This window comes from Erinaceus europaeus, chromosome 13, assembly GCF_950295315.1.
Source record: "Erinaceus europaeus chromosome 13, mEriEur2.1, whole genome shotgun sequence".
NCBI lineage: Eukaryota > Metazoa > Chordata > Mammalia > Eulipotyphla > Erinaceidae > Erinaceus > Erinaceus europaeus.
In genome coordinates this window covers 4705982-4719761 of record NC_080174.1, presented here as the reverse complement: position 1 = coordinate 4719761, position 13780 = coordinate 4705982, and the positions used below count along the sequence as shown (strand labels likewise).

Genomic DNA, 13780 nt, shown 5'->3' with positions numbered 1-13780 from the left:
CTAGGGCCAAATATATACCTGAAAGCAAAAGTACACAATAGTCTGCAGTGAGTCAGTATAAAGTTCATAATGAAACAGAGCTGGCAGTCAGCTGAGGTAAAGAACAAACACCTCATCACAGACCCCTGCAAGCGTCAACCCGGCTTTGACCTGGCACGTTATGATTGGGCCCTCCTCAATCGCTATCGAACAGGCCATGGCCGGTGCGCCGCTATGTTCCATCGCTGGGGAGCCAGAGACGACCCGAACTGCCCCTGGGGCTACAGACAGACTGTGACCCACATAGTCAACGACTGCCACCTCTCCAGATTCAAAGGAGGTCTCGAAACTTTACATCAGGCTCAACCTGACACTGTTGACTGGCTGCGGAAGAAGGGCAAACGCTAGAAGAAGAAGAAGAAGAATGAAATTGTGTCCACTTAGACTTAGATACCCTCATCACCTACTTCCTATTACAGTTCTCTCACTCACTCCAGAGTTAACCTTATCAAATCAAGGACTGCAAAAGTTGAATAAGGGCAAGAGACTGGCAGACTTTAACGATGACTCTGCCCCGATCCTGCTTCCTAGTTCTGTTTTCTACTCTGACACCATCTTCCCAGACAATATTGTTTAGCTATCAAACTTGTTAGCTACCAAACTCAAACAAGGATTACTAAGACAAAGGCTTCTAGGAACTTACCTAAAATAGACTTCCTGGCTTCCTCCCACCCTGAAGTCCCTACTTTCATCTGCTCTATTTCTACTTTATGGTTCCTAGTTATTAACATTTTGTCCTAGTTTTCATCTTACTGCCTTTTAGCCACAAATTGCGGATGCTACCATGATGCTACCCTGACTTCCTTGGGCAGATGACCTTCCCAATACTTCCTAGAGCCTCACCTACTCAGAGCCTTGTCCCACTAAGAACAGATTGGGGGTATGGATCCACCAGCTAATACCCACCCATTCATGTCCAGCAGAGAAGCAACTACAGAAGCCAGACTTTCCACCTTCTGCACTCCAAAAAAAAAAAAAAAAAAAAAAAATGGTTGCATACTCCCAAAGGGGTCAGTGATAGGGGAAGTAAACTGGAAGAGTCTGCACTACCATTCCACTAGGACCTGAAGCATTTGTCACCGCGAAGCTTATTTTTATAGCATCACTGAAAAGGAAGCAAATCTGGGAAACACCAGAGAAAGCCAGGTGCTGTTTCTCTTATCTGAGAGACAAGAGGAAAAGGGAAGGACAGCAAGAAGGTGTGAGGGTGACTTAGAAAGGAAGTTAAGCTTCTTCCCACATGAAGACCCCTAATTTCATCTACTCTGTGCCTGTCTTTGGGTTCTTACTCATGAAACTACTTATCTTTCTTTATATCTTCCCGCCTTTCAGCCACCAAGTTGTAGATGCTGCCATGATACCAGTCTGACTTCCCTGGGCAGACGTCCTCACCAACGTGTCCTGAAACCTCCCCTCCCCAGAGCCCTGCCCCACTAGGGACAGACAGAGACAGGCTGGGAGGATGGATGCCCCTGCCAACGCCCAAGTGCAGTGCAGAAGCAATTACAGAAGCCAGAACTCCCACCTTCTGCACCCAAAAAAGAATTTTGGTCCATATTCTCAGAGAGATAAAGAGTAAGGAAGCTTCCAATGGAGGGAGGGGAACACAGAACTCTAGTGGTGGGAAGTTGTGTCCCTGTTACCTTACAATCTTGTTCATCATTATTAAATCACTAATAAAAAATTCAAAAAAAGAAAAGAAGCAGAGGCAGGGCCATTGAAAAAAATGGAGAAAATTAGATCGATAATAGATAGAAAGACAGAGAGAGACAGACAGACAGACAGGTAGACAGTTTAGAATCAGCCCGTATCAGTGACTTGGGAAAACCACTGCAGTTTCCAGTGGAGGGGATGGAGACACAGAACTCTGGTGGTGGGAATCATAGAATCAATTATACCCCATTTGTTAATAGATATTAAATCACTAATAAAAATTAAATTAAATTAAATTTTAAAAAGAAGAGAGAGGCTTTGCAGGCACTTGCTAATATGGTTCTGGACACGCTAGCTCGAGGGACGGTACCTGCAGCTTAGTTCTGTCTCCTCCTCACACTTGGTGGCACACTCGTCCGCACTGTCCGTGTCGATCTGCTTTGAGGAGCTGCCGGACAAGGAGACCTCCTGCATGGCCACATAGTCGTCAAGGGAGTGTCCGTGACCTAAACCGGGAAGGTCGAACACGACAGCTGGTTAACCCAGTCACCTTGTTTAACCGTCACAACTGGTTTAACCTGGTTCCTTTGAGCCACCAAAGTAGCTTGCTGCTCCTTTGACGGAGGGGGCTGTGGAGGCTAGACGTAGTGTTGATCTGGAACGCAGTTAGTTCCACTGACAGAGATGCGCACACTGAACGGTCTCCGGGACTGACAGAGGTTCCTAGGTGGCTTGTCGATGGGAGCCTTGCACAGCTTCCGCGCTCACAGCACAAATGGGCCTTAAGCGAGCACATGCGAGATGAGCCCACTGCCAACTGTCAGTCACCTCATGACACAACTTTCATGTTGTCAGCTGTGTTGTCAGAACTGATTTCGATTTATCCTGCCCAGGTACAAACAGAAGTGGATGCATCATTTCATTTTTCTTTTCTTTCTTTCTTTCTTTCTTTCTTTCTTTCTTTCTTTCTTTCTTTCTTTTTTTGCCTTGAGGGTTATTGCTGGGGCTGGGTACCAGCACTACAATAGACTGCTCCTGGTGACCATTTTTTTCCATATATATATATATTTGATAGGACAGAGAGAAACTGAGAAGGGGAGGGGAGACAGAGCGGCAGAGAAAGAGAGACACTTGCAGACCTGCTTCACCTCCTGTAAAGCGACTCCCCTGCAGGTGGGAAGCCGGGGGCTCGAACCGGGATCCTTACATTGGGTCCTTGCGCTTCATACTGTGTGTGCTTAACCCAGTGCACCACCGCCTGACAACCCCATCATTTGATTTTTCAACAGTAGAAAATCTGGTTGTAACAATGTCCTTTTTATGGGTGGAAGATATTCTCTGAATGGGATTTCACCTCCAGATGCAAAAATTTCGGTGAGCTGGTGGTGTCTCGAACAAAGACAGCTGGAGAAAATTCTCAATTACACGGTTTTTAGCTACTTGACGTAGCACTGTGATTTGTCACTAAAAACAAAGAGGACAAACTTGATGATGATATTTCTGAGGCATTATTCTGGCATCTTGAAACAACTGCCAGGCTCCATCAGTGGAGCACCCAGTTAAGCACACAGAGTACTAAGTGCAAGCTGAGGTCAAGAACAAACACCTCATCACAGACCCCTGCGAGCGTCCACCCAGCTTTGACCTAGCACGTTATGATCGGGCCCTCCTCAATCGCTATCGAACAGGCCATGGCCGGTGCGCCGCTATGTTCCATCGCTGGGGAGCCAGAGACGACCCGAACTGCCCCTGCGGCTCCAGACAGACTATGACCCACATAGTCAACGACTGCCACCTCTCCAGATTCAAAGGAGGTCTCGAAACTTGACATCAGGCTCAACCTGACGCGGTTGACTGGCTGCGGAAGAAGGGCAAATGCTAGAAGAAGAAGACCTAAGTGCAAGGACTATGCAAGGATCAGGGTTTGAGCCCCAGCTCCCACCTGCTGGAGTGGGGAGAGGAGGTCACTTCACAAGCAGTGAAGCGGGTCTGCAGGTGTCTGTCTTTCTCTCTCCCTCTCTCTTTCCTCCCCTCAATGTCTGTCTGTCCTATGCAACAAAAATGGAGAAGAAAAAGAAGGCCTCAAACAGCAGTGGGCTTGAAGTGCAGGCACTGAGCCCCAGCAATAGCCTTGGAGGCAAAAGGAAAAAAAACATTCTGCCCTCACCTAGCTTTCTATTCTAACCTAGCCCTAGTCTCAACCCTGACACCATCTTTCCAGACAAAACTTTAAGTCCACCTGCATGCTAGCTATCAGGCTCAGGCAAAAATTACTAAAGTCATAGACCCCTTGGAACATTCCTAAAATAGACTTCTTAGCTTCTCTTCACACAAAGACCCCTAATCTCATCTGTTCTATTCCTGCCTTTGGGGTCCTGTTTATTAAACCATTTGTCCTGCGTTCTATCTTACCACCTTTCAGCCACCAACTTGGTCCTACAATGAATCTACCTCTTCCTGTGGCCATTTTTTTTCTTTTTTTTCCCCCTTCTTTCTATTTTATTTGATAGGACAGAGAGAAATTGATTGAGGGGGAGAGGGGAGATAGAGAGGGAGAGAAATATAGACATCTGCAGACCTGCTTCACTGTCTGTGAAGCATCCTCCCTGCGGTGGGGAGCAGGGACTGGAACCTGAGTCCGCATGTGGAGATACTTGTGTTCAGCTGAATGGGTCACCACTAGAGCCTATTCTTTGCATATTCTTATGCTCTGTATTCTTTGAGATGTCTCTGAAAGAAACATATTTGAAAAAAAGAAAGAGAGAGGAAGAAGGGGGGGAAGAAGGAGGGAGGGAGGGAGGGAAATGTTTGGACCTAAACTAAGTTGGTAGTAGAATTAGTCTTCAGACACTCATCAAGAAAAAAATGACAAATTGTAGCATTTGACAATATCTTTCTTGAAAACCATTATTTCTCTAATAAAATGTAATTTAAATATACACATATTTAGACTCACTAAATTCGAATATATAACACTCTAATTGAAAGTGTAGCTTATAAAATTTTATTGTATTCATGGCAATTCAAAAATCACAATTTAATTTGGGATCGTCTTTTGCTATATCCAAAGCAACTTATCAATTTCCCTGCCTTTCATTTTCACTGTCCATAGGGAAACCGAACTTACTTCTTAAAGAACTTTTCAGTCTCACATTTAAACTTTGACATGGGAATATCACGAGTCAAAATCTAAATTAAACAAGTTGCACACAGAAATATTGTGCATCTATTCTAAGAGATCTCTAGGGTGACACTTTGATCAAATCTAACAATTTATTGAACGCTTACCTGATTTCAGAAATAAAAGCAACAGCAGAATCACTTTCCTGAGCTGCATTTTGGGCCTGGTCAGCAGTGACCAGAAAGAAATGTGTCCCAGCCCTAAAATATTCTGCTTTTATATTTAAGGGGATGCGTTCAAACTAGGCTATCAGATGTGGTTAATTATTATCCAGGGTGAATGCCACTGTCCACACAAGTGTTTAATCATTGCGTGACAAATCATCTTACAAAATGTTTGGGAGCGGGATCTGTTCTGCTGCTGAGAAGTGAGACTAGAAGTACTGGACCCTGGCTGACCCCTGCTGCCGCTCCTGTCTCTTCTTCCTCCTCTTCTATTTGTTTACGGTTCTTTACATCTGTCCTCACCCTTTCTACATGCTGTAATTTTCTTTTTAATCTTTTCCTTTATTTTCTTTCTTTATTTGACAAAGGTAAAGAGAAGATAAGAGATAGAGATAAAGAGACATCTGCAGCCCCGCATCATAGCTTGCAAAGTTTTCCCCCACAGATGGGGAATGGGGGCTTGTATCCTTGCACATTATACAATGTGTACTCAAGCAGGTGTGCCACGGACCAGCCCCTTTCCATCCTGTGTCATTTCCTTCAGTCTTCTCTCATTCCCTTTCTTGTGGGGGAAGGAAAGAAAAAAGCACAGTAATAACTGCTGTTACTGAATGCCTTCACTTCATACTCCTTTCATGTCTCTGTCGCTATTTCCATGGCTTTCGGTGGCTACTTTCCAATAATATTTTTACTGTGAAAAATCGGGTAGAAAGGATTTTGTTTCCCTGAAGGTTGAGTTCAATTTCTATGGCAATTTCTTAATTAGTCATCCCTATGTAGAGAAAACTCAATCATGTCTTAACAAAGGAAGGATTGGATTAGGACAGAGTCGCTCCCAAACATGAGGAAAGTATAAATCACATTAACCCGGGCCCATGTCTATTCCTATTCAGCACTGGAGTCCATGTGACCTCTGAGTCCCTGTCAGTCTGAGCTCATAGTCCAGGGTCACAACTAGGAACATTCTAGGCTGCACTCATTTCAGGACCCATCTTCCTGGAGCGGCAGAGTAGGCTGACCGGCCTCCCTTCAGGGAGTGGGGGGTCCCCGCCATTGCTGCTCTACAGTGAGGGCAGGTCCTGGAGAGGCCGCAGGAGGGCTTGTGATGACGTTCCTGATGGAGATGACCAGCGATGGTGCAGAGAGGGATCTAAACCCTGACACCGTCTCCCCAGACACACCTTTTTAGCCCACCTGCATGTTAGCTGTCCGGCTCAGGAAAAATTACTAAAGCCATATGCCCCTTGGAGCAGACCTAAAATAGATTCCCTAGCTTCTTCCCGCACGAAGATCTCTAATTTCATCTGCTCCACTTCTTTTTCAGTATTTATTTAAGAAAGGAGAGATTAACAAAATCATAGGATGGGGGGTACAACTCCACACAATTCCTGCCACCCAATCTCTATATCCCATCCCCTCCCCACTAGCTTTTCCATTCTCTATTCCTCTGGGAGCATGGACCCAGGGTCGTTGTGGGATGCAGAAGGTGGAAGGTCGGGCTTCTGTAATTGCTTCCCCACTGAACATGGGCGTTGACTGGTCGATCCATGCTCCCAGTCTGCCTCTCTCTTTCCCTAGTAGGGTGAGTCTCTGGGGAAGCGGAGCTCCAGGACACATTGGTGGGGTCTTCAGTCCAGGGAAGCCTGGCTGGTATCCTGATGGCATCTGGAACCTGGGGGCTGAAAAGAGAGTTAACATACAAAGCCAAACAAATTGTTGAAGAATCATGGACCCAAAGGATGGACTAGTGGAGATGAAGTGTTGGGGGGTACTCACTGCAAACTCTAGTGTACTACTGCTTTCAGGTATATATTTGCCCTAGTTTATGGATACCTGTGAACATATGCTCTATCTCCTGGAACCTGGTCTATATTTAGGTTTTGAGACTTTGTTAGGAAGTGAACCACCTGGGATGGAATTAGAGAATCTTATGAAAGGAAAGGTCTCACCCAAGTGATGAAGCTGAAGGGTTGTTGTTCCACACCTGAAGTCTCTGGACACAGTCTGAGCTGAAGCATGCTGGGGTGGCACTCATTGTGTTGATTAGGTTGCGATCAGTGGATGCAATATTATTTGATAAAGACTTTTATACTGAAAATTATGAGTCACTACTCAAGGAAATTGAAAAAGACACAAAGAAGTGGAAAGATATTCCATGTTCATGGGTTGGAAGAATTAACATCATCAAAATGAATATACTACCCAGAGCCATCTACAGATTTAATGCTATCCCCATCAAGATCCTAAGCACATTTTTTAGGAGAATAGAACAAATGCTACAAATGTTTATCTGGAACCAGAAAAGACCTAGAATTGCCAAAACAATCTTGAGAAAAAAGAACAGAACAGGAGGCATCACATTCCCAGATCTCAAACTATATTACAGGGCCATTGTCATCAAAACGCTTGGAACATGAATAGACACACTGACCAGTGGAATAGAATTGAGAGCCCAGGTAGTCGGGCTGTAGCGCAGCGGGTTAAGCGCAGGTGGCGCAAAGCACAAGGACTGGCATAAGGATCCCGGTTCGAACCCCGGCTCCCCACCTGCAGGGGAGTCGCTTCACAGGCGGTGAAGCAGGTCTGCAGGTGTCTATCTTTCTCTCCTCCTCTCTGTCTTCCCCTCCTCTCTCCATTTCTCTCTGTCCTATCCAACAATGACAACAACAATAATAACTACAACAATAAAACAACAAGGGCAACAAAAGGGAATAAATAAATAAAATAAAATATTTTAAAAAATTTAAAAAAAAAGAATTGAGAGCCCAGAAGTGAGCCCCCACACCTATGGACATCTAATCTTTGACAAAGGGGCTCAGACTATTAAATGGGGAAAGCAGAGTCTCTTCAACAAATGGTGTTGGAAACAATGGGTTGAAACATGCAGAAGAATGAAACTGAACCACTGTATTTCACCAAATACAAAAATAAATTCCAAGTGGATCAAGGACTTGGATGTTAGACCACAAACTATCAGATACTTAGAAGAAAATATTGGCAGAACTCTTTCCCGCATACATTTTAAAGACATCTTCAATGAAACGAATCCAATTACAAAGAAGACTAAGGCAAGTATAAACCTATGGGACTACATCAAATTAAAAAGCTTCTGCACAGCAAAAGAAACCACTACCCAAACCAAGAGACCCCTCACAGAATGGGAGAAGATCTTTACATGCCATACATCAGACAAGAGTTTAATAACCAACATATATAAAGAGCTTCCCAAACTCAACAACAAGACAACAAATAACCCCATCCAAAAATGGGGGGAGGACATGGACAGAATATTCACCACAGAAGAGATCCAAAAGGCCGAGAAACACATGAAAAAATGCTCCAAGTCTCTGATTGTCAGAGAAATGCAAATCAAGACAACAATAAGATACCACTTCACTCCTGTGATAATGTCATACATCAGAAAAGGTAACAGCAGCAAATGCTGGAGAGGGTGTGAGGTCAAAGGAACCCTCCTACACTGCTGGTGGGAATGTCAATGGGTCCAACCTCTGTGGAGAACAGTCTGGAGAACTCTCAGAAGGCTAGACATGCACCTACCCTATGACCCTGCAATTCCCCTCCTGGGGATATATCCTAAGGAACCCAACACATCCATCCAAAAAGATCTGTGTACACATATGTTCTTGGCAGCACAATGTGTAACAGCCAAAACCTGGAAGCAACCCAGGTGTCCAACAACAGATGAGTGGCTGAGCAAGTTGTGGTCTATACACACAATGGAATACTACTCAGCTATAAAAAAATGGTGACTTCACCATTTTCAGCCGATCTTGGATGGACCTTGAAAAATTCATGTTAATTGAAATAAGTCAGAAACAGAAGGATGGATATGGGATGATCTCACTCTCAGGCAGAAGTTGAAAAACAAGATCAGAAAGAAAACACAAGTAGAACCTGAACTGGAATTGGCGTATTGCACCAAAGTAAAAGACTCTGGGGTGGGTGGGTGGGTGGGGAGAATACAGGTCCATGAAGGATGACAGAGGACCTAGTGGGGGTTGTATTGTTATATGGGAAACTGGGGAATGTTATGCATGAACAAACTATTGTATTTACTGTTGAATGTAAAACATTAATTCCCCAATAAGGAAATAAATAAATAAAAACTATAAAAGTCTGCTTCTTAGGGATGTCTTGTGAAGAAATTTTATTGTCTCAAAAAGAACACCACAATTACCATTATTCTAGAATATTTTCTTTATTTTTTTATTTAAGAAAGGAAAAATTAACAAAACCATAGGGTAGGAGGAGTACAACTCCATACAATTCCCACCACCCAATCTCCCTATCCCATCCCCTCCCCTGATAGCTTTCCCACTCTCTATCCCTCTGGGAGTATGGACCCAGGGTCATTGTGGGATGCAGAAGGTGAAGATATGTCTTCTGTGTGGCAAATGGCAGAAAGGCTATTAATATGTAAAAGTTTTCAAATACTTTCTCAACTAGAGAGGCAGAACTGGCCTGGGTGAGTGAAAGATAACCCAATGGCTATGTTTATGCCTGAAGATGTTGCTCTGATAAATGACATGTGTAAAAAATTTTTTTAATAAAACTTATCAAATATATAGAGAGCTGTCTAGCTGTAGAGCTATATAGCCAACCTTTTATTACATTTTATTCAAAAAGTGTGCCCCTGGTTTCCCTGAGAAAGAACTCTAGATATTAAAACATAAGAGAGACTAGGTAAGAAGTTAAGAGAGTTTTATGTCTGATATAGACAAAAATGTTACAGTTAAAACTTTTTACTTTGAAACTTGGTAAGAGATTTTTTTATCTTACTCATGAGTTAGTTACCTTTGCTTTTACAGTAACTTACTCCTTCTGATAAAGTTGTTACTGAGATAACTCCCCTATTTAAAAAGACTATAAAAATTATTATCAAATAATTGGCTTTTGAGAGTACAGATTCTACATGCCAAACCTTGATTAGTTATTTTAGAGAGTAAAAAAATTATCTGGTGTGTTTTAAGACACTGTCAGAGGTTTGTTCTTGATAAATTAAGTTAATACATGGTGTTTCTAGTCTGATAGATTTGTTTTGGCAAATCTTGATTTAACAAAATTATTATTTTGAACATTTAAGCTATGAGGTTTTATTTTAGCCTTTTAAGTTGCCATATTAGAGTTCTAAGGGACAAAATCTATTAAGAGTTTCATATCTACGCTTACTCTTGATAGCTTTGTGATGAGTAAAGATCTTAGTAAACTAAGTTATAATAGTGTGCTTAAACCATCTAAGCAGTTTAAAATAATGCTAAAAAATGGTAAACATTTTATCATGTCAACACATTAGGTATTAACTTTCTATAACATACTGGTATATTTTAATAAAGAGCCTTCTAAAATCATATGAAAGAAGTCAAGCCAATTCTAACCATTAGATTGTCAATTATAAATGCACATGAAGAACTGACTGTTCATATGGTAAGATTTAAAACTAAACATTTTTCTTTTTTATTTATGGGTGTGTGATGTCTCCTAAAGTCACTCACATCCTAAAATTTTTCTCATTTTTTTTACAAGCCTCTTAAATTTTAACGCTTGACTTGCCATAGTGAGAGCACTTTACTGGCTCTTACATTGTTTAATTAAGATCCTGCTATTCAGACTTTTAAGATTAATCCCCATTGATAAAAGCCAATGGTCTCTGGCAGATTGATGTAACTCACCTGCCCATGTTTAGTAAACAAAAACATTTTTTTTCTCTCTCAATTGGTACTTTTTCTAAATTTATGTGGGCTATAGCTCAAACAAGGAAAAGCTCAAAAAATTATGAGCCATATGCTCACCTGTTTTGCTTCAATAGATATATCCATTCCATATATTTTTGTTCCCTTTAAAACATAGAGTAATATTACAATATTCCGTATACTATAACCCGTAAGCTCAATTAATAAAAAAAAAAGGGGAATGCACCCCCCAATATTCAGTTGGCTAAAGTGTCAATGAAGTCTTCTCTTTCTGCTGACCTACCACTGCTGACTTCAATTCCTCTTTATACAAAAGCCATTGGCTCTGACTTCATCCTTACATGTTTATTGACCTCTCACTTTTCTCTCAATATTCCTCATGTTCAAGGAACCTCACCTTGACTTCTAATGTGTATGCACCTCCTTTGTGTTTTGGTGCAACACCACCCTATATTTTCATGTCAATTCTTCTCTACCTTGTCCTTGCCTCCTAGTTTCGCTTGTTCCACAGCTAACCCTCTATGAAGAAGAAAAATTTCATCAGTTGGCGCTGACGACCACCAGAGGACCAGACGTGCTGTGTTTCTTCCCCTAGACATCACATCCACTGACTGCTTCCCTTAGACTTGAGGTATGATCCCGTCTCTTCATACCAATGGATACATTCCCCCTTCCTTACCTGGCTGCCCTCAGTTGTGGGACCCTTGCTTGTTTTACTTCTTCTGCTCACAGTAGGTCCTATAATTCTTAACAAGCTCATGGCCTTTTTGCGACAACAGATGGATGCCATAAAGATGCAACCTGTACAAGTTCACTATCATAGGCTGGACATGGCAGAAAATGGAGTTGCTGCAGAGGATTTTCCCCCTCTGTCAGGACGTCCACCATGTAGAGGGCTGGCTAGCCAATGACGGGTAAAGGGGAAACTAGTGCTATCCAATCAACCTAGGACAGGGCACCTGGTACTACTGGGCAAAAAATGACCAGGTGTTCCAATGATGGGTAAGACGGAAGGCTGATCCCTAACCTAAGACAGTCCACCCTGCCACAAAATAAAGTCCGCCAAACATCAGAACATGTATATATATATATGTATTTATATAAGGAAGGGGGACATGTGGGGAGCCACATGTGCCCTCAAGGTTGCTATTGGCATGACCACAGAGTCTTTGTTCACAGACTGGCCTTGCTTAAAAGTGAAGTTCCTGCTTCTTTACACCTCAGAGTCTTTATTCACAGACAAGATAAGTTCCTGTCTCCCAATTCCACCTCCCCATGAATCAACCAGGACCTTCCAGATAACGGCTGATCACCATGACAACACACCACTTCAATCAACAGCCCCCAGCTGCTAACTCCCCCCTTGCCCCGCCTTAAAAACAGCATCTTTGGTGCTAATAAACAGACTTGATCAGAATCTTGACTTGTCTCATTTCTCTCGCGTGTCTTGTCCCCTTCCCTCTCCCTTCTTTCCTCGTCCTCACTCCCTCTCCTAGGTTAACCCACGTTGAAGGCCCCGCGGGACAGGACACCAGCCTGCCTCTCTCTTTCCCTAGTAGGGTGGGTCTCTGGGGAAGCAGAGCTCCAGGACACATTGGTGGGGTCTTCAGTCCAGGGAAACCTGGCCGGCATCCTGATGGCATCTGGAACCTGGGGGCTGAAAAGAGAGTTAACATACGAAGCCAAACAAATTGTTGAGCAATCATGGACCCAAAGGATGGAATAGTGGAGAGGAAGTGTTGGGGGGTACTCACTGCAAACTCTAGTGTACTTCTGCTTTCAGGTATATATTTGCCCTAGTTTATGGATACGTGTGAACATATGCTCTCTCTCCTGGACCCTGGTGTATATCTAGGTTTTGGGACTTTGTTAGGAAGTGAACCACCTGGGATGGAATTAGAGAATCCTATGAAAGGAGAGGTCTCACCTGAGTAATGAGGCTGAAGGGTTGTCGTGCCACACCTGAAGTCTCTGGACACAGTCTGAGCTGAAGCATGCTGGGGTGGCAATTGTTGCGTTGATTAGGTTGCTCTAGAATACTTTAATACAGAGCTTCCTATCTGAAGAATAAGTCAGAGTTGGAATCACAGGAAACTCACTGTTAACTGTATTAAGTATCTTGCAAATCTCACTAGGTAACCTATTTTCTTTTTTATTATGATCTTTATATATTTATTGGATAGAGACAGTCAAAAATTGAGAGGGGGGAGGCAGAGAGGGAAAGAGACAAAAAGACACCTGCAGGAGTCGGGCGCTGGCGCAGCGGGTTAAGCGCAGGTGGCGCAAAGCACAAGGACCGGTGTAAGGATCCCGGTTGGAGCCCCCAGCTCCCCACCTGCAGGGGAGTCGCTTCACAGGCGGTGATGCAGGTCTGCAGGTGTCTGTCTTTCTCTCCCCCTCTCTGTCATCCCCTCCTCTCTCCATTTCTCTGTCCTAGCCAACAACAACATCAATAAGAATAACAGTAATAACTACAATAATAAAAAAAGGGCAACAAAAGGAAAAAAACATTTTAAAAAAGAAAAGAAAGACACCTGCAACCCTGCTACACCACTCCCAAAGCTTTCCCCCTGCAGGTGGGGACCGGGGGCTCGAACCTGGGTCCTTGGGCATTGTAACATGTGCTCTACCACCCGGCCCCGGTAACTTATTTTCTTATGACTACCCATTTAGAAATCATTAAAACTCCGTGGCCGTCTTAAATCAGAGAGGAAGTCTTTCTCTTGGTGAGTACAAACAAAATTTAAGTGGGAGCTCTGCTACAGTGCTGATGGGACTGCAAACTGGGGCAGCCCCTTTGGGAAAACGATGTGCAAAGTCCTTAAATAAATAAGAGCGAAATTACCATATGACTCAGTAACGGCACTCTTGGTTACCAAGAACACACAAACACTTATCCAAATGGGCTTATACACCCGTATGTCCATAGCTGCTCTCTTTACAGTAGCCAAGGAGTGGAAGCAGTCTAAACGCTCATCCACAGGTGACTGGCTAAAGAAGTTATAGGATATATATTCTTGATATAGATGTGT

At 43.2% G+C, this 13780-nt stretch overlaps 1 protein-coding gene across 1 annotated transcript in view; it reads right to left on the bottom strand.

The window, feature by feature from the left end:
- Window positions 1-5084, bottom strand: part of PLG (plasminogen) — a 115276-nt gene extending 110192 nt beyond the window's left edge. The window contains exons 1-2 of the mRNA XM_060205117.1: window positions 4981-5084; window positions 2063-2198 (exon numbers count right to left, since the gene is read on the bottom strand). Coding sequence (XP_060061100.1) covers window positions 2063-2198; window positions 4981-5029 — 185 coding nt within the window. The 5' untranslated portion in view covers window positions 5030-5084. The remainder of the gene's footprint in view (window positions 1-2062; window positions 2199-4980) is intronic.
- Between the last annotated feature and the right edge of the window lie 8696 nt (window positions 5085-13780).